This window comes from Tachypleus tridentatus, chromosome 11 (assembly GCF_004210375.1).
Source record: "Tachypleus tridentatus isolate NWPU-2018 chromosome 11, ASM421037v1, whole genome shotgun sequence".
Taxonomy (NCBI): Eukaryota; Metazoa; Arthropoda; class Merostomata; order Xiphosura; family Limulidae; genus Tachypleus; species Tachypleus tridentatus.
Genome location: NC_134835.1, coordinates 37,933,910 through 37,961,710, shown reverse-complemented (window position 1 = coordinate 37,961,710; position 27,801 = coordinate 37,933,910). Strand labels below are relative to the sequence as shown.

At 36.2% G+C, this 27,801-nt stretch overlaps 1 protein-coding gene across 1 annotated transcript; it reads left to right on the top strand.

The window, feature by feature from the left end:
- Positions 1-187: 187 nt before the first annotated feature.
- LOC143231343 (neuropeptide receptor 15-like) lies at positions 188-27,801 on the top strand. The gene is made up of 2 exons (XM_076465885.1): positions 188-701; positions 27,117-27,801. Exons 1-2 carry the CDS (start codon positions 265-267, stop codon positions 27,799-27,801), a joined length of 1,122 nt encoding a protein of 373 aa, XP_076322000.1. The 5' UTR covers positions 188-264.

The window sequence follows — 27,801 nt, the reverse complement described above, 5'->3', positions numbered from 1 at the left end:
TGACGCTAGATGACAGGGTCGTCACTCGTTTGAATGGAAAACTGGAGGTTTTAGGTTACGTTCCATTGAAGTTTCTGTCCTTCTTTGATGACAAGACGACTTGTCTTCGTAGGTGCAAGTTTCGCTCCGTCTAACAAGGCTTAAACTCTATTGCTTTAAATTTAACAGCCGCCCGATTAGTTGGAAAGACAATATTACTCTGTGTAAACATCAAAAGAGAAAAATTTCACCATATTTTAGTTTGAAACATCATCTCAAATAAAAATGGGCTTTGAAGATTCAAAATTCGAAGAATTATTACCATATGACTTAAATATGACTATAGAAAACGAAACGTCGATGGCTGTAAACATTACATTGGGTGACGATGATGACGAACATCTACCTGCCTCTAAGGTGACAATTATATCATTATCTGTCCTATTTTTCGTTATTGGGTCGGTTGGTCTTGTAGGAAACTTTCTGGTAATATACATGATTCTCAGCGACACACGCATGCGCAGTTCCATGACTAATCTTTTCATCATGAATCTTGCTATTAGCGATTTTATCATCATGATTGTCTGCGTCCCTGACATTATCCAGTTCATGGAAAATAATGGCTGGCAACTTGGTCTCACTTCTTGCAAGGTCATCCGCTTCTCAGAGGTTTCGGCTTTGTACGCCTCCGTGATGACCCTGGTCAGTGTCTGTATCGAAAGGTGGGTTATAAAACTGTTTTATGTTTTAAATTTAAACAATTAGGGAAAGCAAGTGTTTAAAGTGCTTTCGATTCAGAATATTTCATATAAAAACACTCGTATTGAAAAAATAATGATATTTGCTATGACTTCTGGATAAAATCCAAATATTAGCATACCAGAATTTGTTTTCTCTTTGTTTTTAAATAAAAATGGTGTATATAAATATAAAGAATGCTGGAACTAACCCCACAAACATTATAATAAACAAAGAACTAGTTTTAGACACTTTCTACATTGTAATAAATGTATCAATTGAAAATTATCCTAGAAACCTCTCATTTCAAAAACAGTAAAGTTTCTGAGTCCAGAGAGCTAAGATGCTGATTATATAATTTATATTTTGAATCTAAGAACAAATATTATTTTTGTTTGTTAAGCCTGAACTTCCAAAATTGTAGATACAAATGGAGCAAGTTTGTATCAATGAGGATAATTTTTAACGTGTTGTTGTATGGTAGGAAAGAAAATAAATCTGTAGTTCACTAGTGGGACAACAAAAAGTTTATTAACTTGTAATGCTAAAACAGGGGGTTCGCTTTCCGCGATGCACATAGAAGATTACTTAGTGTAGTTTTGTTCTAAAATCAAATAAACATAGTTTAAAAGACGTTATGTTTGTTGAAAACAGAAATACAGTAACCTTCAAGATTATAAATAGAGCATGTTATAATCATGAACAAATAAATCTTATTTTCGTAATGAATAAATATTAAATGCATATTTATTAGAGTGACTTCAGTGAAGATGGAGGTAGAGAGTTTCTATATATTTAAGTTTTATATTGAAGAAAATGTTTGATATGATGATGTTTATAGACCTTACAAAGAGGCTAGACATTTAAAACCTATATTAATTTACGAGTTAGACGTCCACATAAACACGTCAATGTCTTTTACAGATTGTATAGAATATGTGAAAAAATGTTTTAATTACGAAAGAAAAAATATTTAGCAGCTAAAGTTAAGAGCATAAACTGAACTAAAAACAAAAGTAGACCTTTATAAAAAAAAACAGTAGCGATAAAACAATATATCATGATTAAGAATGTACTTCACTGAGTTAGTACAGGCTACAATGTAGACTTTATTATAGCACTAACTTGTAGGCAGCTTTTGTTTTTTATTAATTTTGCGCAAAGCTACACGAGCGCTATCTGCGCTAGCCGTCCCTAATTTAGCAGTGCAAGATTAGAGAAAAGGCAGCCAGTCATCACCACCCACCGCCAACTCTTGGGCTACTCTTTTACCAACGAATAGTGGGATTGATCGTAACATTATAACGCCCACACGGCTGAAGGGACGAACATGTTTGGTGCGACGGGGATTCGAACCCGCGACCCTCGGATTACGAGTCGAACGCCTTAACCCACCTGGTCATGGCGGGCCTTATAGGCAGCATCCGACGATGTCCCTTTAGTCAAATTAACGTTTTATCATTACACGTCCTACCAAAGCAAGAGCCAATCTTAGCCTCATTTGACATAATACACCACACTAATGCCAATCTTAGCCTCATTCGACGTTATACATCACACTAATGCCAATCTTAGCCTCATTCGACGTTATACATCACACTAATGCCAATCTTAGCCTCATTCGACGTTATACACCACACTAATGCCAATCTTAGCCTCATTTGACGTTATACACCACACTAATGCTAATCTTAGCTCATTCGACGTTATACACCACACTAATGCTAATCTTAGCTCATTCGACGTTATACACCACACTAATCAAATTACAGATTGCCGACTGTGTTGCATTATATATGAAAATATTAATAAAAACTTTTGATAAATAATAAATTACTAATTATAGCATATTTTTCTGTTATATTAATGTGAGATTTTAGTATGACATTTATGAAGAACTAGAGACATCAATAGGAAAAAAGCCATTCGTTTATAGCAACAATATTTAAGAAAATACAAAATATTTTACGAACGTAATTAAATATGAGTCTCAGTATAAGCATCCCTGCCTTGGTAGTTCAGCCGTTGGCTTGAGGGCTTATAGAATTAAAATTCAGTGTTCGATTCCTGCAGTTGACACAACTGGGAGATTTCATTGCGCAGATTTGGGAAATATAAGTACTGGATACTAATTAAAATCTCGAGAATTGGTTTACGCCATCAAGTTCTTGTAATATGGTATTCCAACTTATTAATTCAATCTTTATTTAAAAAATAAACACCATTATTCGTACCTTTCAACCAATATCAGTAGTATCTATCTAAGTGCTAAGTGGTGGTTCTTTCTAAACAAAAATGCCTCGAGTTTCACCGTAACTTGAAATATCATGAATCCTAACGGCTGATAAGGAGCTCAGGCTTTTCAAAAGTTCAGTTCTTTAATATTTGTTCAATGCTACATTATTGTTTAATATACTTTCACTTATGATCACCGTTATATTAAAAAAACGTTCGCTTTTAATTATCCCCTACATATACTTTAACAAGACAGGACAATCCGTGTTCAATATTATATAGTGTGTTCTTACTACTAAACTTTAATGCTCGCTGTAAAATACACTTAGTTTATGTTCGCTTAATAGACTGAAATTCGTAATTTATTTGGAACGTTTTGTTTGTTTGTTTTGTTTTTTAGAATTAAGCACAAAGCAACTCAATGGGTTATCTGTGCTCTGCCCACCACGGGTATCGAAACCCGGTTTTTAGTGTGTAAGTCCGCAGACATACCACTGTGCCACTGGGGGGCTATTTGGAACGACCTACAAGCGAATGAAATTAAAACAGATATACATCTTCTCAGGTATTGCAGACAAGGTTAACTTAGACACACATCTTCTCAGAGCTGGAGTTTTTTTGTTTTTTGAAGTTCGCGGGAAACTACTCAAGGGCTATCTGTGCTAGCCGTCCCTAATTTAGCAGTCTAAGACTAGAGGGAAGGCAGATAGTCATCACCACCCACCGCCAACTGTTAGGCTACTCTTTTACCAACTAATAGCTGGATTGACCCACATTATAACGCCCCCACGGCTGAAAAGGCGAACATTTAGTGCGACGGGGATTCGAACCCGCGAACCACAGATTACGAGTCGCACGCCTTAGCCACCTGGCCATGCCGGGCCCTCAAAGCTGGAACGAGAGAAAAATCAACAGGAGTTTGATTGTGCTCGCATAGTATGTGTGGATGAAAATTGGCTCAGCATGGCCAGTTGGTTAAGGCACTTAACTCGTAATCCGCGGGTTCGAATCCCCATCGCACCAAAAATGCTCGCCGTTTCAGGCGTGGGGGCGTTATTATGTGACGATCAATCCCACTATTCGTTTGTAAAAAAGTAGCCCACGAGTTGGAGGTGGGTGATTATGACTAGCTGCTTTTCATCTAGTTTTACCTTGCTAAATTAGAGACGGCGAGTGCAGATAGTCCTCGTGCAGCTTTGCGCGAAATTCAAAAAACAAACCAAACCAACATGTGACAAAATTTATCAATTCGCAAAAAACGAAAAGTTTAAAGGAATATTTAAGTAATTTTGTTTTATGTTTAAATTATGTAGAACGTTCTTAAGTTACACACACTAAATATAGAATACAGCTGCAACAGTCAACAAGAACCTCGTGCATGTCGCTTGCTTTTCAGTTAAAGTTCAATTTCATTTTTAATACTATACGTTAGAGTGTTCAGTTGTTGTTTTTTTCAGTTTCTAACGTTGGATATTGGAAGACTGTACACTGTATGACATTTCAGTCTTTGATAAGCGTCCAGTAACTAGCTTTATTTCAGACAACACGAGTTCCAACAGTAGTACTTTAATACATTCTTTTAAAATTATACTTATTAAGCAAGTTTAAGTGTTAGTGGGTGTGAAGTATTAGTTATGTGAAAACAAGTTCTGAAACGCCGTCTTACATCGATTATTTACATGTAGTGTTCAAAACTGCAGGCAAAGGCGTAGAACTTTCCTGGTAACATTAGATGGATAAAGAAATAAGTTTTAGCTTTTTCAATATCAGCTTAAAATATTTTACTCCAGTTTTCAGTACTACATTTAGAAATTACGTCAATAAAGATAAAATCAAATCCTCACGTACAGAAATTTGAGGGTCGTGGACTTGAATCCCCGTCGCACCAAACATGTTCGCCTTTTCAGCCGTGGGGATGTTATAATGGTACGGTCAATCCCACTATTCGTTGGAAAAGAGTTGGTGGTGGATGGTGATGACTATCTGCCTTCCCTCTACTCTTAGACTGCTAAATTAGGTACGGCTAGCGCAGATAGCCCTCGAGTAGTTTTGTGCGAATTCAAAAACAAACAAACAAACCTTGTCTGAATATTGAATTCTATAAGTGCGACATCGTTTATGGATTTTAGTTTCTGGTGCCATTCAATAGATGGCGAAGGAGTTTTGGTTATATACATAAATGCTGATATACACATTACGCCCGTTATATTACAGTAAGATGGCTCAGAATGTCACGTTATTAATATGTTTCTAACAAAAGACGGCGCTGCAATTGAAAATTAAATATTTTTATTGTTTTTTGAGCGATCTAACTTTATAATCCTCTATTGATTTAAATTAGAACAGTGGTTCTTAACCTGGGTTCAATCGAACCCCAGGGGTTTGGTGAGTCAGTCTCAAGGGTTCGGCGGAAGTAAAGACACACACACTGTGTGTGTGTCCGTTCCGTTCACCCCACTCGTATGATTCGTGACGTCATGCTCCACTTGCCATCATTGGCTGCGGTTGATCATGGCACATCACTTGGCAGAAAACTTCGTGCGCTCAGCAGTCGACTTGTGATTGTAGTAATCATGCGTCATTTGTGATTTTTTTTTCCTAATCTTTCAATCCCTTCATACTAACTATGTCGAGCAAAAACAGAAAGTGGTCGGACGAATACGTACAATATGGATTCACGTGTATAATGGAACTCAATGCATGATTTGCAATGCCAAGTTGAGCAATTCTAGTCTAGCACCGGCAAAACTAAGAGAACACTCCCTAAAGCTGCATGGAGATGGGAAATACAAGAACACAACGCTTGCTGAATTCAAGGTAAAGAGAGCCAGGTTCGATAAAAAGGTTACTTTGCCTGTTCACAGCTTTGTACCCATCGACAAACAGATCCTTACAGCATCGTATGAAGTTGCGTACTTGATCGCAAAGCAGGGCAAACCACACACCATTGGTGAAGCACTCGTAAAACCAGCTGCGTTGAAGATGGCGAATATCATGCTGGGAAAAGCTGTTGAAAATAAGTTATCTCAAATTCCTCTTTCAAATGACACCATCAGTAGCAGAATAGATGACATGAGCGAAGACATCTTGGCTCAAGTAGTTGCAGATATGATTTCAAGCCCAGCAAAATTTAGCCTTCAACTCGACGATACCACCGATATTTCCAATCTAAGCCAGCTTGTTGTATTCGTGCGCTATGCGAAGAACGACGAGATAGAAGATTTTTTTATTTTGTAAGCCTCTTACAGCAACAATTAAGGTAGCCGACGTGAAGAAACTTGTGGATGAGTTCTTCAGAGACAACGATCTTTCGTGAGATATGGTTTCTGCTGGGACGAAACTCTGGTTTTGGTGCGCTGGTGAAAGCCGATGCACCACACATCATTGTAACGCACTGTGTTCTGCACAGGCATGCGTTGGCAACAAAAACCTTGGCTTTAAAGTGGCAGAAGTATTAAAATTATAGTGGAATGTGTGAACTTTGTGTGAAATAGTGCCCTGAAACACCGCATCTTCAAAGAGCTGTGTAATGAAATGGGCTCTGAATTCGAGGTACTTCTGTACCATTCTAACGTTCGGTGGTTATCCCGGGGAAAGGTGCTGAATTGTGTTTTTGCCATGCGTGTGGAATTAGCTCTGTTTTTGCGAGAGCACCAACATTATCATGCAGATTGCTTCGAAAAAGTTCATTCTCATTTTGGCGTACATGGCTGATATCTTCAATGCTCTCAATCAACAGATGCAGGGCGGTGGAGTCAACATCATCGAAGCGGAAGAAAACCTGAAGGCTTTTCAAAAAAATTTACCGTTATGGAAACGACGAACAGAAAATTATAACTTCGCACACTTTCCCCTGCTGAACGACTGTGTAAGTAAGATCAAAGATGTGTCTGAAATCGGAGACATTTCTGTACCCGGGGAACTGAAGCAAGCAATTGCCATGCACTTAGATGAGCTCGTAAATCTCTCGACGGATACTTCCCCACCAGAGAGTCATATCCAGCATGGGTAAGACAGCCGTTCACGTTTAATGTTGCGACATCAGATGTCAATGATGAATACCTCGACGAAATCATTGAACTTCAGCAGAGCCAAGTTCAACAGTAACTTTTCAGAACAACAACGCTCTCAACGTTTTGTTGTCACCAAATCGTAGTGTACTCTCTTATTGCCAAGAAAGCCCTTGAGATACTCATACCGTTTGTTACAACGTTTCTTTGCAAGCAATCCTTTTCGAGGATGGTAGACATAAAACCGAAGAAAAGGAACAGACTTTGTTGCGAAAATGATATAAGAGTGGCACTTGCCAAGGTGAAGCCGCGCATTTCTGAACTTGTCTCTGAAAGGCAATAGCAAAAGTCATATAGATTTGCAGTAAATTTTCATTGAGTTATGTTTTTGTTTTTGTGTGAAATTCATGTTTTGGTGGTTTTGTTCTTTGAACACAGTGATATTGTGTGCAACTGATGCATGGTTCATTTTGTGCACTAATAAGATATCTATTAACTATGAAAAATCATAGTTTATTTTACCAATTACGAAGGGTTCTGTGAATGCAAGTACGAAATTTCCGGGGTTCAGTATCTCCAACAAAATTAAGAACCACTGCATTAGAACTATTGTTGCATAAAATCATACCTTTTCTTTATTTAAAAATTTCATCTTATGTTTTCAACTTCGTCAGAAGTAAAATATACAAATTGCATTAACAAATGATTAAAACTCATGTGAATCGACTTCTATTTTCTAATGAATATTAAACAAAGAAAATCAGGTGATAAACATAGGGCTTGTAAAACGTTTCCAAAAATTAATCCACGGATATGGAAATGTTGATAACCGCTCACTCCAAGGAGAAATATTCATACAGATCGACTGTTAAACGATGAGAGCGTGAAAAAAAATTGGAGAAGGAAGTTTCCAATATCATCTATGGAAACCGAAAAAACATTCACAGCAGTGTGATTACAAAAACAATTGGCGAGATCTGAAACCGCACTTATGAGTCATGTAAATTCTATGGTTAGGAAAGAGAACCCTCCAACCTAAGAAGCAACTTAAATAATGCTTTGGTACCATTAAGAAAATGATAAAAAACATTAAAGTTGTTGATGGCTCCCAAACTTACAGCCAAACCTCAAAATCCACTGTGGATTTCAAGAGAAAAATGACAAAATAAATAAAGGTACATCAAATCTATTTAATCACATACATGTAAAGTCCATCATGCAGTTCCAATGGGCTTTAGCGCCTTAGATGTACAGCTGGAAATTATATTGATATGGTTTTTCTATAAAAAAAAAAAAACATTTTATCTTATTGGTAATTACTGCAGGGCTGTTGTTAAAAAGAAAGGAGATGAGACAGAGCATGATCTCCAGGTACAGAGCATGATCTCCTGGTACAGAGCATGATCTCCAGGAACAGAGCATGATCTCCAGGTACAGGACATGATCTTCTGGTACAGAGCATAATCTCCAGGAACAGAGCATGACCTCCTGGTACAGAGCATGATCTCCAGGTACAGAGCATGACCTCCTGGTACAGAGCATGATCTCCAGGAACAGAGCATGATCTCCAGGTACAGGACATGATCTTCTGGTACAGAGCATGATCTCCAGGTACAGAGCATGATCTCCAGGTACATAGCATAATCTCCAGGAACAGAGCATGATCTCCAGGTACAGGACATGATCTTCTGGTACAGAGCATGATCTCCAGGAACAGAGCATGATCTCCAGGTACAGAGCATGATCTCCAGGTACAGAGCATGATCTCCAGGTACAGAGCATGATCTCCAGGTACAGAGCATGATCTCCAGGTACAGAGCATAATCTCCAGGTACAGGACATGATCTTCTGGTACAGAGCATGATCTCCAGGTACATAGCATAATCTCCAGGAACAGAGCATGATCTCCAGGTACAGGACATGATCTTCTGGTACAGAGCATGATCTCCAGGAACAGAGCATGATCTCCAGGTACAGAGCATGATCTCCAGGTACAGAGCATGATCTCCAGGTACAGAGCATGATCTCCAGGTACAGGACATGATCTTCTGGTACAGAGCATGATCTCCAGGTACATAGCATGATCTCCAGGAACAGAGCATGATCTCCAGGTACAGAGCATGATTTCCAGGTACATAGCATGATCTCCAGGTACATAGCATGATCTCCAGGTACAGAGCACGATCTCCAGGTACATAGCATGATCTCCAGGTACAGAGCATGATCTCCAGGTACATAGCATGATCTCCAGGAACAGAGCATGATCTCCAGGTACATAGCATGATCTCCAGGTACAGAGCATGATCTCCAGGTACATAGCATGATCTCCAGGAACAGAGCATGATCTCCAGGTACATAGCATGATCTCCAGGTACATAGCATGATCTCTAGGTACGTAGCATGATCTCCAGGTACAGAGCATGATATCCAGGTACATAGCATGATCTCCAGGTACAGAGCATGATCTCCAGGTACATAGCATGATCTCCAGGAACAGAGCATGATCTCCAGGTACATAGCATGATCTCCAGGTACAGAGCATGATCTCCAGGAACAGAGCATGATCTCCAGGTACAGATCATAATTTCCAGGTACATAGCATGATCTCCAGGAACAGAGCATGATCTCCAGGTACAGGTCATAGACTCCAAGTAACGTTTTATATTTATGTGCCAGTTTATTGAACTTAATTAGTGATTCCAAATAATAACTATAATTATCTACCTTACACGCATTATGTTTAGATATTTCCTATCTTACGTTGTTACGGTCTAATTTACTCCGTAAAAGATGTTTGTCTTTGGCTGTTGTTTTAAAAATCGTACTGACCAAAGAACTAATTAGTGAAGTTGTGAAAGGAAAATGAAGAAACAAGAGAAGAAAACATAGTCTAGTGCGGAAAAAGCAGCGAATAGATTAAACCTCTACATCTTTAAGGGATTCTATGTTTGTTTTATTTTACTGAAATTACACCAAAAGGTAGAATTAACAGATAACATCATCCCTCTCATATTTTCAATAAAATTTAAGTCTAAGGTAATTACACCATTGTTTACCAAACTAGAAGTATGAATATTTCAGGTTAAGATAAGAGATTTTTTTTTCATGATACTGGTCCCTTATAGCATCGGTTATATGAAATTCTAACGAAATAAGACTCTATGGCATCTTTAAGGTTAGTTATTTACAGTCCACTTTAGCACCTTTTAGGTCTGTTAGTGACAGTGATCTGATTAAATTTCCTGCTGTCACACACACACACATTGCACTGGAGAAAACAACACTTACTGAAAGGTTTTCTTTCTCTTTTCTACTTTTGAAACAACCGTTCTTTTTTGTTTTTGTTTTTACATTTCCAAGTAGATCATATAATGAATTCTGTGGTGAAACAATGTTAAGGAAAATATTTTCGAAACTTAGGGATAATAATAGGTTAGATAATGCCTCTCTCTTGCATTGTGTGATTAAACAAGATTAGTGACATTATGAGGACATTTAAAGCAGATGCAGAGTTTTGTTGTATCTCAGCTCAGCTAATGGTCATGTGAAAACTCAATAACCACTGAACTTCCTATCCTTCACTCTCCAACATAAGCTACTTCAAATTAAACAAGGCTTAAGCACTAAGAGAGCTAACAATTTGATTAATTTTGGCTTAATAACAAATCTTCTTGCAACGACTGAAGTATTTTGACAGTAATTCTGATATAGGCAGTCTTGATCCTATTTGTTTATTTATTTAATACGAACTTACGCATCTTAAACCCAATACGGGTTTCTGTTAAAGAATGTGTTGTTCTAACCATAAGATATATACGATGATACTAGAATTATTTAGTTGAAATGTAAGTTTAACATAGAGCGACTAGACCAAAACTGTGCTAAAAATAAGGTCACTAAAAAAGTCAGATACATTGAAAGTATTACACTAAAGGTAGGACCATTAAACTGGATAAAAAAAATGTAACAACATTGTGTTCAAAAGTAAGATAGTTAAACAACAACAACAACGAAAATGTCGTAATTAAACTTACTAACAACACATCGACTACACTGAAATTACTGTGCTAAAGTTGTGAAAATAAAACAGAGATTACTTTAAAATTACTGAGCTAAAGTTGTGAAAAAAAACAGAGATTACTTTAAAATTACTGAGCTAAAGTTGTGAAAATAAAACAGAGATTACTTTAAAATTACTGAGCTAAAGTTGTGAAAATAAAACAGAGATTACTTTAAAATTACTGAGCTAAAGTTGTGAAAATAAAACAGAGATTACTTTAAAATTACTGAGCTAAAGTTGTGAATATAAAACAGAGATTACTTTAAAATTACTGAGCTAAAGTTGTGAAAATAAAACAGAAATTACTTTAAAATTATTGAGCTAAAGTTGTGAATATAAAACAGAGATTACTTTAAAATTACTGAGCTAAAGTTGTGAAAATAAAACAGAGATTACTTTAAAATTACTGAGCTAAAGTTGTGAAAATAAAACAGAGATTACTTTAAAATTACTGAGCTAAAGTTGTGAAAATAAAACAGAGATTACTTTAAAATTACTGTGCTAAAGAAGTAAACAGGAAACAGCGACTACACTTAAATTACTGCATTAAATACGTGAACACGAAACAACGATTACACTGAAATAACTGTGCTAAAGCTGTGATCGTGGAATATTGTGTGTTTAGAATATTCGCGCAAAGCTACACGAGGGCTATTTACGCTAGCCATCCCTAATTTAGCAGTGTAAAACTAAAAGGAAGGCAACTAGTCATCACCACCTACTGCAGCCCAGCATGGGCAGGTGGTTAAGGCGCTCAACATGTAATCTGAGGGTCGCGGGTTCAATTCCCTGTTACACCAAACATGCTCACCCTTTCAGCCGTGAAGGCGTTATAATGTGACGGTCAATACCAAGAGTTGGGGATGGGTGGTGCCGACTAGTTACCTTTCCTCTAGTCATACACTGCTAAATTAGGGACAGGCTAGCGCAGATAGCTCTCTTGTAGCTTTGCGCGAAATTCAAAAGCAAATAAACAAACCATCCACCGCTAACTCTTGGGCTACTCTTTTAACAACGAAGAGTCGGATTGATTTTCACTTTATAACGCCCATACTGCTTAAAGAGCGGACATGTTTGATGTGACGGGGATTCGAACCCACGACCCTCAGATTACTAGTCGAGTGCTCTAATCATCTCGCAATGCTAGGTCTGTATACATTAATTCAACAGCAAATGCATTGTTATTGTTCTTAAGAAGCACAGTGTTTTAGCTGCTGAGACGACCGATGTTTATCTTGATCAGTAAGTTTCATAAGTACGTCAGGCAAACGATGAAGGTAGATACATTCTGACGTAATTTACTAACTTTTGTCCTTTTGTTTGTTTGAAATTAACCACAAAGATACACAACAGACTATCTGTGCTTTGCCCACCACAGATATCGAAACCCGGTATCTAGCATTGTAAGTCCGTAGACAAACCGCTGTGGGGGAAATGTTTGTTCCTACGTGTGTGTGTTTTTTTCAAGAAAAGCCACTATTGGCTATCTGCTGCGTTCACCACAAGGAATCGAACCCCAGATTTTAGTGTTGCAAGTTCGTAAATTTGCCACTGATCCCACTGTGGAGACATTATGATATGTAAACGAGACGCGTTATGTTCTTAATTGTTTCTAGTTACCACTGAAACACAAAAATATGAAAAGAAAATTTAAAAAGAACATTTTCGTTATTATGTATTTCGTAGGGAAGAAGACGTCTTATATTTACAACATATTTCTTAGTTTCAACAGTTACATTTGTGGTCAGTTACCTTGAAACTTAGAGGGCGTGAATCTTGGTTTAATACGCCGAAACTTTCTTTTCGTTTTGTTTCTTTTAGTTATTTAGGCTTACCCCGCTTAGTTTAAGTGTTGAAGTTCATATTTTTGTCTGCTGGCAATTCTGTCATATTTCAAACAATCCATATGAAACTTGCCATAAAGATGGTCTTACATGACCAGGTTGTTAGGGCATTCGACTCTCATTATGAGGGTCGAGAGTTCGAATCCTCGTCCCACCACACATGCTTTTTCAGCCGTGAGATCATTATAATGTTATTCGTTGGTAAAAGGGTAGATCATAAGTGGCGGTGGGTGATGATAACCAGCTGCCTTCCCTGTTGTCTTTTGCTGCTAAATCAGGAATGGCTGGTGCAGATAGCCCCAGTATTGTTTTGCACAAAAATCAAAAATAAATAAAAATGTCACAGAGATATCATGCGAGCTCACATGGATTTGTACCTATTCTTTTATCTTAATAAGGTCAAAGGTACAAACATTTATGAAAAGGCAAGGTTTTACTCCTGCCATTACCTTATATTTCGACAATCTATGGATGTGATTTTGCACAAACATATCTTACGAGAAATCCTACTGACTGAAGCAGGCATATACGATATTTGTACCTTTCATAAAATTTTACAAGGGTCAGAGGTCAAAACATTTTGCAGAATTATGGGTTTTGACTTTTCATTCCTCTCCATATACATGAGCTAATTGTTCAAAAATAAATACAAGATTTCTGATATATTAAGAGCATCTATTTATGCAGAAAATGATTGTCCTATAGTTTACAAGGAACTTCTTCAGTACCAACATGTTTTCCTTTGCTAACGTCTATCCCTTTAATGTATTTATCTTCTACACTATGACCTTTTCATCTGCTTTAAATGACATTTCTTTTGAAACCTACTGCATTATAAAGATGTTGTTGAATCAAGTGGATGGTGGGAAGTATGCAGCATTCGTTTACGAATGTTGGACTTTCTAGCTGTTGTTTGTGCATTTTGATAATAATGATGTTTCAGACTTCTTGTGATATGTTATGGGTATTGTATTTAAAAGGAAGAGATCCTGTAGTGAAACCGATTGCATTCAAGAGACTGAGAAATCTACGGTTACACTGCATGAGGTTTTTGATTGACAGGGCCGAATTTCTTCGATATTCAACTTCCTAACTTATTTATGCACAAAGCACTCTATAATGTAGTTTTATATATATAATACACCTTGAGAATAAAAAATGTTATCTAAAAGCGTAATTATATTAAACAAGGTAATTAAATACTTTACAGTTTCTTTTCTTCCTGTATGGACCGGATATTGGCAATTAACAAACCTATTTACTTTACTTTATGTATTGAGAACAGCACACAAATCAATACAATCTGGTATTTACTTTACTTTCTGTATTGGGAACAGCAGACAAATCAATACAGTCTGGTATTTACTTTACTTTCTGTATTGGGAACAGCACACAAATCAATACAGTCTGGTATTTACTTTACTTTCTGTATTGGGAACAGTACACAAATCAATACAGTCTGGTATTTACTTTACTTTCTGTATTGGGAACAGTACACAAATCAATACAGTCTGGTATTTACTTTACTTTCTGTATTGGGAACAGTACACAAATCAATACAGTCTGGTATTTACTTTACTTTCTGTATTGAGAACAGCACACAAATCAATACAGTCTGGTATTTACTTTACTTTCTGCATTGGGAACAGTACACAAATCAATACAGTCTGGTATTTACTTTACTTTCTGTATTGGGAACAGTACACAAATCAATACAGTCTTGTATTTAACTTTAAGGTCTTGGGTTTATAAATGATTTAAGTTACTCTATATATCATATCTGGAAAATTATAAGTTAGAAAATCCGGTTCTATATTTTAGAGACAAAGTAATTACGACTGTCTTATAAGTTTATAAATTCCCTCTGGTTGCGACTCGTCTTTTAATGAGTGTAGATCAAAATCAGGCCAGCATCAGCCAGTGACAGGAAATGAAACAGTCTTCTACTCTGACCAATCACTTGATGTTGCGCACAGAATCTTTACGTTAACGATAATCAATTTAGTTGGACTAACGCAACCACAGCACTGAGAGAAGGTAATTAGCCTTAATAATACCATAAAGAAACAAATTCATCGTATTAAAACCAAGTTACAATCGCTTCAGGACAAAGTTAAAACGAGGCAAACCATTGCTACAGCTGAAAAACAAATAATTTCAGCTTAATAAACTGCGATATTTATTCCTGAAACGAGTTATTTGAGAAATACGTAAAATTTGCAAACATATGACAATAACACCTTTTAAATTTATTTACTGCTCTGTTCTCATACAACTGAATGCCAGTAATTAACAATACTCAACTCAAGGTTGTTTTCAGGTTGGTAATGTATATAATATCATCAAAATTAAAATCACACCATTTTGTATCACAGTCTCACTACTGACTGAGATCCACAAGTTCCGCTTCTCAGTTTTCATCAGTACCTATATAAGGGTCGATCACAGATGTCGCTACCCAACAAAGCTGGATATGTGTTTAAAGGGTGTAATTTTCAGCTCCAGATCGTTTTCATACATTCTCTTTTAGTTTTTAATTCTAGTAATACCTGATATCACTAATTAAAGAAACTACTAATGTTGATCATTGTTCGGTTCTTCAGTTAATTGTAACTCGATCTTTGTTTCTAATATGATTCATATTTTGCGTTACTGCAAAAGAATCACACAAAATTCGACTTCTATGACCAAGGAAAATATATTTCATTAAAATTTACCAGTTAAGTAATGTCGGAAGAGAACAGTAATTATAGAAATATATTGCTGGAGCAGTAAATAAGTTACTTTACCAAAAGAATCGGGACAGCATATTTAAAGCTAATAATGGACCTGATCTGCTGGGATTCAGTGTAAATCTCATGATACTCGTTTGGTGCATTTATATAAGTTAGCAGTTGACACAGACAGCCAGTTCATATCACAATACACGCGGACAAATGGTTACTGGACGTATGACTGGTGGTTTTAATGTTAAAGACATTTCATCGTGGCGACTGCTACCCAGATTTAGTGTATACGAGGGCTGTTCAAAAAATACGCGGACTGAAGTCATAAAACAAAATGTACTTTATTTAGAAGTTACAGGTCTGGGACCCCTTCAAAGCACTCTCCTCCCCAACGCACACACTTATCCCAACGGTGTTTTCACTTGTTGAAACAGTCCTGGTACGCTTCTTTTGTAATGTCCTCCAGCTCCTTCATCGCATTTGCCTTAATCTCGGGAATCGTCTCAAATCTTCTTCCTTTCAAGGGTCTTTTGAGTTTGGGGAACTAGAAAAAATTGTAAGGAGCAAGGTCAGGTGAGTAGGGGGGGGGGAAGAACAGTGATCGAGTGTTTGGCCAAAAACTCACGAGTTCTGAGGCACAAATTTCGCAGCAACGCAGTGCATCTTCAATTTTTCGGTCAAAATCTCGTAACAAAATCCAACTGATATCCCACACTCTTCAGCAAGCTCCCTGACAGTCAGACGTCGATTTGCCCGCACCAGAGTGTTGATTTTGTCGACGTGTGGGTCGTCAGTTGACGTGGAAGGACGTCCAGAACGCTCATCATCTTCAATGGACTGTCGACCATCCTTAAAACGTTCATGTTACTTGAAACATGCCGTACGCTTCATAGCAACATCACCGTAAGCCGTGTTAAGCATAGCAAAAGTTTCAGTCGCAGATTTTCCAAGTTTAACACAAAATTTCACAGCAAGTCGTTGCTCCTTCAGGTCATTCATTCTGAAATCCGCCAAACGAAAAAATCGCACTTCACTTAAAACCGCGTAGCTAATACACAAATGAAGATATCTGCAATCGGAAAATGGCGTCGTAATCAGCTGATCTGTGCAAACCTAGCGACACCAAGCGGATTCCCCTGGAACCAACTGGAGCCGCGCAATTCAAACAGTCCGCGTATCTTTGAACAGCCCTCGTATATGACGTTGAAGGAACGGATAACCGTTAGATGCAAGACTCATGGGAAATTATCAGCTCAGCCACCTAACATTAGTTACTAATTGTTTCATGTAGTCTTTGAAACATGTTATGAAACGAAACGGCACGTGTGACATTAAATAATTTATTCTACTTATCAAAGAAAGCGTAGAACTTTAGGCCAGTACATTTCACGAACAGGCTGTATCTAATAAGTTGTTTACCGTAGCAGTAAACGCACGTTATTAAAGTCATGAATAATTAACAAATCGTCATACCAGAACATAAATTTTGTTTTTCTTTTCCTGCTACGGACGGATGGTAATGGAAGTTGAAGAACGTTTTGATTTTAACGTTACCGACTTCACAATAAATGAGGTGGAAGACAGCAATGGGTGTGAACATGTTTTAACGGGCTCGGACTTGTTCGGCTTGTAATACATAAAGGAGTCACGATTGCTCTAACACATATTGTGACATTGTTTACTCTGATGCGCTGAGAGTATTGATGTAACCAATTGGCAAGGCCTCCGCTTCCTTCAGCGTAATAATACGTCATAATTTGGTACGTTGTATGGAATTTGAGACATGTAATGACAATATTTTGCGGTCAGTCCAGAACCCCTATCTGAATCTATTAATTTGTCTTGATGTTTTCGAATTCTGTCCCAGGTATAATAAGATAATAGTTTCTTTGCGAGTAAAGATATGGCTTATTCAACCAAATATCTATAAGTATATCTTAGAATGTATTAATTAAGGAAGCACAGGGTACGATTAGGGTAAAACTGAGTTCACTATCTGTTAAAATAGAGCTCCAGTAATAGCACATAACACCCCTTTTTTAGATTGCTGTTTCCGTACTTTTGTAAATACCAATGAGGTAATATTTGTTTTCCGAGTCATTCCGAGGTTAAACAATACAATTTAGTTATTTATTTATTTTGAATTTCAAGCAAAGCTACTCGAGGACTGTCTGCGCTAGCCGTCCCTAATTTAGCAGTGTAAGACTAGAGGGAAGGCAACTAGTCATCACCACCCACAGCCAACTCTTGGGCTACTCTTTTACTAACGATAGTGGGATTGACCGTAACATTATAACGCCCCACGGCTGAAAGGCCGAGCATGTTTGGCGCGACGGGGATGCGAACCCGCGACCCTCAGGTTGCGAGTCGAGTGCCTTAACCACCTGGCCATGCTGAGCCTAAAGTTAAGGAAACATGAAAAGTGTTTCACAACATATTGGGCCCGGCATGGCCAAGCGTGTTAAGGCGTGCGACTCGTAATCTGAGGGTCGCGGGTTCGCATCCCCGTCGCGCCAAACATGGTCGCCCTTTCAGCCGTGGGGGGCGTTATAATGTTACGGTCAATCCCACTATTCGTTGGTAAAAGAGTAGCCCAAGAGTTGGCGGTGGGTGGTGATGACCAGCTGCCTTCCCTCTAGTCTTACACTGCTAAATTGGGGACGGCTAGTACTGATAGCCCTCGAGTAGCTTTATGCGAAATTCCAAAACAAACAAACAAACACAACATATTTATATATTTTCTATGGGTGTATTTGTGCAAATGGGTGGATAAGCTTTAAATACTTTACAGAGGGCTGAATGTCTTATATGAAAACGATTTTCAATTTGCAAATCCGGAAATTATGAGATAATTATAGTCTATATAATGTCGCGGTGGAACTGAATTTATCAGAACTACATTCTGGCATCGTTTAACCATGTGTAAGTAGTGTGATTCCAATAAAAAATTATTGCTTTTGAGAAGGGTATGTAACAATCCTTTCGAAAGCTAAGTTAGTTGAGTTCGTATCAGTGATTTATAACTTCAAGGCCGATCATATACCTTGAACTTTATGACATTATAAATAAAAGGAATGCGGATCAAAATTGAGAAATAGGACCATGCAGGAAGATATGTACAACAAGGCGCAGCTCAATAGTGGCATGCAAAGTGATTTATAACAGGTGAGAATCATTTGCAGTAGCAAATGCCGTACACGTGTTTTCGGCAAGAGAAAAGTGACGTTCTTTATACAAAATGGCCTTAAGACGGAGTCTTTCACAATGGAAACCACGCTGCAGAGCTACTGTCAAGATAAAGTCATAAAAAAGAATGCATGAATGAACGTGGCGACGTAGATTATAATGACGTTGTGAGGCTCCAAAATCGTTTTACTATAACGTACTCAGATTTTGTATATTTTTGTAATGTAGTTATTATTCAGTGTAATCAAATCAAATAACTTCATGTATCGCTAAATAAGACACTGCATTCATCTCCATAATAAAAATGGTCATGTTAATAAATTTAAAAAAAATCCGGTAAAAGTACCCAGTCTTGACTTCTAAGTGTTATCTTTATGTTTATTGATTAAAATAGTTATTATTTTGGCTTAGATGTTTTCTTATGAAAGTTTCAACTATTTATAAATTACTGAACATGGAACAACTCGGAGCTAGTCCTGTACTTACTACTCAAGGCTTTATTTCGAAAATTAAAAATGCAATCGAACTAGTAATGTGGTCGTGTGTGTGTGTTCTCTTACAGCAAAACCACATTGGGCTATCTGCTGAGTCTACCGAGGGGAATCGAACCCATTGATTGTAGCATTTTAAAGTGATGTGGTTGACAGACGACCGACAGCACTTCAATCAGAAGTTGTTTTTATTTTACTTGTATGCTTTTATCATGGTCCGGGTTATCCTAAAGCCCTTTCTTCTTTTTATTTTTTACTGCAATATCTTTATTGATTTATCCAGTTATTTTAGCTGTACGTATATTATTTATAAGTTGGTTTACTCTTTTTGAAAGAAGAAAAAAGCTTCGTCTTCATAAAGTGGCACGTTTTATATATCTCAAGTTTTTACAAAAAAAAATGTATCTTGAGCAACACTAATATCGTTTTCCAAAATCATTTGGATTTATTGGAAGTTTCAATGTTGTTTTGTTATATGTGTGTGTTTTTATTCTCTTATGAAGGCATACAAATGCAAGGAATTCAAACGGAGATAACTTAAGACCACACGCTACAAATTTATATTTGTTGAAGCTGGAAATCTAATGCATAACAAATCCTAGTAGCTAAAGACTATAAAAACACATTTCACATTAGTCGCATTTGTAGATACATTGATGATATTTTTATACCAAGTTATGAAGGTTTCTTGACACAAACAGATTTACAATCAGAAATCATTTTGGAAAAAAATCAACCCCTTAACAACAAACATATAGACAGTATTCAGCTACATATATCAGTTTCATTAACCAAACAGCCAGTATCAAAGTTTCCAATAAAGCGAGCACATTCGGCTTTCAAATTATTTTGAAATTTTATTACCAAACACAGACATTCTAAATGAATTAAGTTACAATTTTTACTACTAAAACTTATTAGAGTTTGTTCAAAATTACAAAATTTGTTGGATATAGCTTCTTACGTGTACAATTTGAAATAGTTTAAAACTGAGTTAAATGATAATTTAAACTTAGAAGGTAAATAAATATTAATATGAATCCAATTTATAATACTTACAAAAAGGTTGATATACACAATTTTCTTTCTTAATATATTTGTATATTTTGATATACAATAATATATAATATTTGTTTTGCTTTTTGAATTTCGCTCAAAGCTACACGAGGGCTATCTGCGCTAGTCGTCCCTCATTTAGCAGTGTAAGACTAGAAGGAAGGCAGTAGTCATCACCACCCACCGCCAACTCTTGGGTTACTCTTTTACCGAGAAATAGTGGGATTGACCGCCAAATTATAATGCTCCCACGGCTAAAAAGGCGAGCATGTTTTGTATGACAGTTATTACAAGTAGCTAATACAATTAAGTATTTATACACAATTTTTTTACAAACTTACAAACAATATCTAGTCTTCTATCTGGTCTAAAACAGGATATTTTAGCGGTGGTTCACGATGACCAAATTAATTCTAAGTTGATATAGGTACAATTAACTTATCGGGGAGGTAGTTGGTTCTTCGCTGATCACATGTGAGTTTTTCACAGTTGAATTATATAATGTCTTTGTAAAAATACTAACATATGATGGTAATCTACTAAAAATAAATGGTTTATAATGTTCGAAAGCTATAAACGTTCTTGGTCAATATCTGGAGTTCTCCAATAATAAGCGTTAATCACAATTATAGCTTCCAAGACTGGCTGTAGCTAAGTAATAATAATAACTATCTTTCGGTTCGTCCGTTTTAGATACCAATCACGAGAGAATATCAAACTTACAATAATGTTCGAAAACAAGGTAGAGTTTTCGTAAAACAAATATTGTTGATTGTTACTCTCAAGAATCTTTTACAAATTTAGAGAACAGATAGGACTTGCGTAATAGACATGAAACAATATACGTCACATACATCAAACAGAAACAAGCGTATGTGTTAAAATAAATGTACGTAGGTAAATCCATTACAAGACTTTGTCAAGAAATCACCCTCAGTCTCTGCTTATAAATTATTTTTAACCCAAACTGCTCCCAGACAGCAACAGCAAAAGTAACATTCAAGATAAGTCATTTGTTACCATAGCAACATTTCATGATTACTGCAAACAAATATCTGAAGAAAAATAACTCTAACGACTCATATTTTAAATAGTTTATTACAAGATCTAGCTAGTATAAGTAAAATGAGTGTTTCACACAATTTACATTATAAGTATTTCTGTTACTAATTTTAGAAAAGTTTGTAACAAGAGCTAAACATAATCCAACTTTTAAACTGCATAAAAAAGATCAAATGTGAATTATAGTGTCTGATTTCAGCACCTTTTGACATAGTCTATTTCAGTTTATACACCCAAATTGTAATAACCTGTTTCAACATTTGTCACACTTTTAATTATCTGTTGCAGTGAACTAGTAACTAACATTAATAACATTTTAAAAATCTGCTTCAGAGAGTTGGTAGTTTGCAGTGAAAATATTTTAACAATCTGTTTCTGAGAGTTAACATTTTCACAACATGCTTCAGAGGGTTAGTAGTTTACATAAGAAATATTTTAATAATCTATTGAATATGTTTGGTAGCTTACACTGATAACATTTTAACAATATGGTAGAAAATTCATTGTTTACACAGGCAACGTTCAAAGAATATAATTGATAGATTCCGTAGTTTACATTGATAACATTCTAACCGTATGGTAGAGTTCATTGTTTACACAGGCAACGTTCAAAGAATATATTTGATAGATTCCGTAGTTTACATTGATAACATTCTAACCGTATGGTAGAGTTCATTGTTTACACAGGTAACGTTTTAAGATATTTCAAAGATTTCGTAACTTACACTGATAACATTTTAGCAATATGCCAGTGAGTTGGAAGTTACGCTAATAAACCTTTTAACAATCTGCTTCAGAGAGCTGGTAGTTTTGATTCAAGAAACTCTGTCAGAAAAGTTTTAATTCTGACTCGTCACACCTGAATATATCAATGTAAATAGTACTAAGTTACTCAATAAACTTGTTTTATTTATGTTTGTTGAATTTTGCTCAAAGTTACTTGGAGCTATCTGCAATAACTGTTCTTAATTCTGAAGTGGTAGACCAGAGAAAAGGCAGCTAATTAACACCATCTGTTTGTTTTCTGAATTTTGCGCAATGTGGGCCATCAGCGCTAACATTGTCCATCTCCATTTATTGGACTACTATTTACCAAAGCATAGTGGAATTAATCATTACCATATAACGCCCCCACATCTGAAAATATTTCAGAGTCTGGTTTCAATCCCTCTGTGAGTTAAGCACCATGACAACCCGGACTAGCTCAGTTGTATAGTGTGAGATAGTAATGTATAGATAAGGATAATGTACGAAACCTGATTCTAAATCATACAAAACCTGAATCTGTTATCTTTATTTGGATTTAATACTAGGTTTTTATACATCTATATTTTTCTACCAAAAGGTATTAAAAGCTGAATTTAATGTGACAATTTGGAGAACGCTTGCAATCTGAAGAAATGTGTATGTGGAAAAGGTTTTGTTGTTGTTTTTTTTCACTTTGTGTTCAGGGGCCGGAATGGCCAAGCGTGTTAAGGTATGCGCCTCGTAATCTGACGGTCGCGAGTTCGCATCCTCGTCGCGCCAAATATGCTCGCCCTTTCAGCCGTAGGGGCGTTATAATGTGACGGTCAGTCCCACTATTTCTTGGTAAGAGAGTAACCGAAGTAGTTGACGGTGGGTGGTGATGACTAGCTGCCTTCCCTCTAGTCTTACACTGCTAAATTAGGGACGGCTAGCACAGACAGCCCTGGAGTAGCTTTGTGCGAAATTAAAAAATATACAAATATTTTGTTCTCAGGTTTTTTTTACTTTTGGAAGGCTGAAACTTTTCAGCTGTATTTAAGTAAGATGTAATTAGTTATGGGTTATTATAATAAATTAAGGTTCTTTAATAATTTGTGTATTGTTGGTCATATCTTCTTGGTTGTCTTAAAACATGTGAAAAAAATACAGAAACCCTATTGTAGTTAAATCAGCTCATTGGATTATAACATATGAAGAAGTAAAAACAGTTCGTTGACAGGATCATATTTTTATGAATTATTGTTTCTCGGGACATTCTAAATCTTTTATTGTTATTGTTATTAAATAAAGTTAAAACAAATAAATATTGCCAGAAAATAAGTTGTAAATCTTTTAATTGCGTCTAATTATTCATGTTTGGCAGTTTTTTCCTTCCTTTTAGAATTTCATATTTTGTTTGTTACAGTTTTAAGAGATGTAAAAAAAAGATAGGGCTTTATTTCTTTTCACATATACATGGAAACATTTTACTTTTAAATGAAAATGGCATTTCCTTTTACGCTCTTTTAGGCATGTTTGTATGAATGAATCTTACATGAACTTTGTTTTTCTTTTTCCTAATAGACTTCTGAGAAACATGACTGACATTTTTTAACTGATCAATAAATGTTATAAATACGGCCTGGCATGGCCAAGCGTGTTAAGGCGTGCGACTCGTAATCTGAGGGTTGCGGGTTCGCATCCCGGTCGCACTAAACACGCTCGTCCTTTCAGCCGTGGGGGCGTTATAATGTGACGGTCAATCCCACTATTCGTAGGTAAAAGAGTAGCCCAAAAGTTGGCGGTGGGTGGTGATGATTAGTTGCCTTCCCTCTAGTCTTACACTGCTAAACTAGGGATGGTTAACACATAGCTCTCGAGTAGCTTTGTGCGAAATTCAAAAACAAACAAACTTTTTCCTAAAACTAATAAAATCTAATTGTACTCGGAAAAAGAACAAGAGACAGATGACAACTCGAACATTATTTGTTAGGGATTAAAAAGAAAAAATCTATACAAAAATAAGAAAAAATGTAGAAAGTAAGGGAAGTAGGCAAAAAAAATATTTTATTTATCAAACAATATACTGGTCTTCATCGTAGTAGAATTAGAAATGCGTATTTTGTTAGAGCTGGTTCTGGAAATAGGGTTACTTTTCAGTAACCATAGACTAGATCAAGTACCAGAAAAGTCGTCTGCGGGCTTTTTCACAGAGAGATAATAGTGGGATACTAATTGGTAACATTCCTGTTGGACAATTTCTTTTCTAGCTATCATAAAAAAACAACATATTTACGGCTATTTACAATACCAGCTGTGACAAAGCCGCAAGAGTAAAAATTAGCTGAAATAAAAACGTTTTTTATTATTACCTGGAGAGTAAAGATCTTCTTTTTTTCTTTTTCCTTTTATTCCATAAATGGCCCAATGGCACAGCGGTATGTCTGCGGACTTCCAATGTTACAATCCCGGTTTCAATGCATGTGGTGGGCAGAGCATAGATAGTTCATTGGGCAGCTTTGTGTTTAATTACACACAAGCAAACAAAATATTTCTTAAACATCACTAAAAATTGCAGTTTTCTCAAACATTTAAGTCATACTTGATTCGAAATTTATAAAATCAGAAATTTTGCAAATGTAATTAACTAAAAAGTAGTTTTATTTATTGTTCGGTTTTGGTTTGAATTTCGTACAAAGCTACACAACGGCTATCTGCGTTAGCCGTCCCTGATATAGCAGTGTAAGACTAGAGGGAAGGCAGCAAGTTATCACCGCTCACCGCCAACTTTTGGGCTTCTCTTTTACCAACGAATAGTGGGATTGACCGTAACTTTATGACACACCCACGGCTGAAAGAGCGAGCATGTTTGGTGCGACGGGAATTCGAACCCGCGACCCTCAGATTACGAGTTGAACACCTTAACCCACCTGGCCATGCCGGTCCATTTATTGTTCGGTTTTAAGGAAATTTACAAATGTATTCCCTCTGTAATATTAAATTTGCATGAAACTACACATTCGCTTAAATTTTATGATCTGAAATTGTCCAGAAATTTGAAAAAATACATGTATCTAGAATGTGAAAGGTCTTTATTTATTTCCAATGGTTAGTGAAACGTTTCTATATATTATAAGGCTACTACCGAGATAACTGATGCAGATAGCCATTCTGTAACCTTGTACGAAATTCGAAACAAACCAAGCCAATACTACTGTCTCATTTTGTTATGTGTATAATCGCCTTTTATCTTTCAGTATACATTCTGCATATTACTGTATATCTTTATAAGTATAAGATATGAAATTGTCTCGTCACAAACAAACTTAAATCATATGACATTTCACATTTTTATATTTTGTTAGTTCTGTTATTGTACCCACACGTATTCATAATCTGATCTCAACTTATATAATACTGAATATATATATATAGCACATGAGTAATCAACGTAAGCTAAGACCCATCAGAAAAAAATCAACATGATTTAGAATAGCAAACCAGTAATAATACATGTATGTAATATAGAGCTTGTTTTTATCATGGAATTAGGTTAAGAACTTATTCCTCGTAGAAGTATTTTGCTCTTTATGTGGGTTTCGCTCCCATATTCCATTTTGCCTGTTGGATTATTTACTTTTTTGTCAAAGCAGAAATTTGAAATTAAGAATTATGTAATAAAACATAAATCGACAGAATACTTTCCAAAGAATTATTTGTTTGTTTTCAATTTCGTGCAAATCTACACGAGGACTATTTGCGCTAGCCATCCCTAACTTAGCAGTGTATGACTAGAGGAAGGCAGCTAGTCATCACCACCCAAAGCCAACTCTTAGGCTACTCTTTCACAGACAAATAGTGTGATTGACCATCACATTATAACGCCTTCCCACGGCTGAAAGGGAGCATGTTTAGTGTGATAGGGGTTCGAACACGAGATCCTCAAATTACGAGTCGAGTGGCTTAACCACCTGGCCATACCGGGCCTAACTAAAGAAGTTAAAACAATAAAGAAAAAAAAACAGTACGTCAAGCCTAAAACTGTCATGTCAGATGATAATATAACTTGTAACACTTTTACTTGCTTATCTCAGTTATTACGTTCCCAGATATTATAATTAAAGGACTCCCTTGAAGATTTAAGCTTTATTTACGTTTTTACATTTATTTACTTAAGAAAGAATAGAAAATTTATAATAAAAAGAAGGAAAATTAACTAGAAATATATTTATTCTTTTTCAATGAATTGTTTAAAACATAACGTTTTTTCATTACATACATTTTACTTTGCGATCATCTGACCTTTAGTACTCGGTGGAGCACAGTAAAAGTGTTTTCGTTTCTTTTTAAATATATCTGTTATGACGATAATGTCAATGGCTTGTGAATTAATTTTATATTTTAATGATTTCTGCAACACTTCTGAATTTTAAAAATTTTGCCTGATTTGAACGGCATCTTCACCTTTGATGTGTCTTAAGAATTCGTCGAATTCTATGAACGCCTCAGAATAAGAAACATGAATAGAATCTTACATAATACACATTAATACATGTTTTCATAAGAAAGGTCCCTTGCTATTTTATCAAAATATGTTCAGCTATAAAATATACGATGAAGTCCTAAATAAATATTAGAAAATTAATTTACTATCGTGTTCGGCAAAACTAATATTAATGGATCATAGACGTGATTGAAAATAATTATTATGTGTTGTTTTTTTTCCTTTTTAGATATGGAATAATCATTCACCCAAAACGAGCCCATCTCTTGTGCTCTCGTGGACGAATTATTCTGTTAGTAACTAATATTACTGAGTCATAAATATGATTGAAAATAATTATTATGTGTTTTTTTTTCTTCTTTTTACATATGTGGCAATCATTCACCCAATACGAGTCCGTCTCTTGCGCTTTCGTGGACGAATTATTCTGTTAGTAACTAATATTACTGAGTCATAAATATGATTGAAAATAATTACTGTGTTTTTTTCTTCTTTTCAGATACGTGGCAATCATTCACCCAATACGAGCCCATCTCTTGTGCTGTCGCGGACGAATTATTCTGTCAATAACTGTCATCTGGCCACTGGCCATGATCTTTGCCTCTCCAAATCTGTTCTTCCATGTTCTGCTGCCCGTTGCACCGGGGTTTAAACCTTGTGTTGTCAAGTTAAGCCGACTTCACTTTCTGGTATTTAAGTATCTGGAATTTACAGTGTTTTACTTAGTTCCTTTAATAATTCAGATTGTCTTGTATATTGGAATTGGTCGACGACTTTTCCGACCTGAAATGTTTCAGTCTGTAGAACCAGTACTGAGGAGAGATAATCTAGTCGTGACCATGAATGCTAGACGTGGGGTTGTTAAGATGTTGATTGCTGGGGTTTCAGTGTACTTCATCAGCCTCTCCCCACATCAAGTATTGCTTTTTTACAACACCTTTTCCCAAACCCCTTTTCAAGAGACTTGGACCTACCTGATATTTGTAAATATCATGGTCTACGCTTCATCTGCCTGTAATCCACTACTTTACAGCATTTTCAGCCTGAAATTTCGGGGAAAATTTCGCACCATTCTATTCTGTCGTAAGGAAAGCATCCGGGAACCGTCTCGCACTTTAACCGTTTATGGCCAACGTAAGAGAAATTTTAATAAAAGTGTTAAAACAGATCAGACTGAGCTGTAA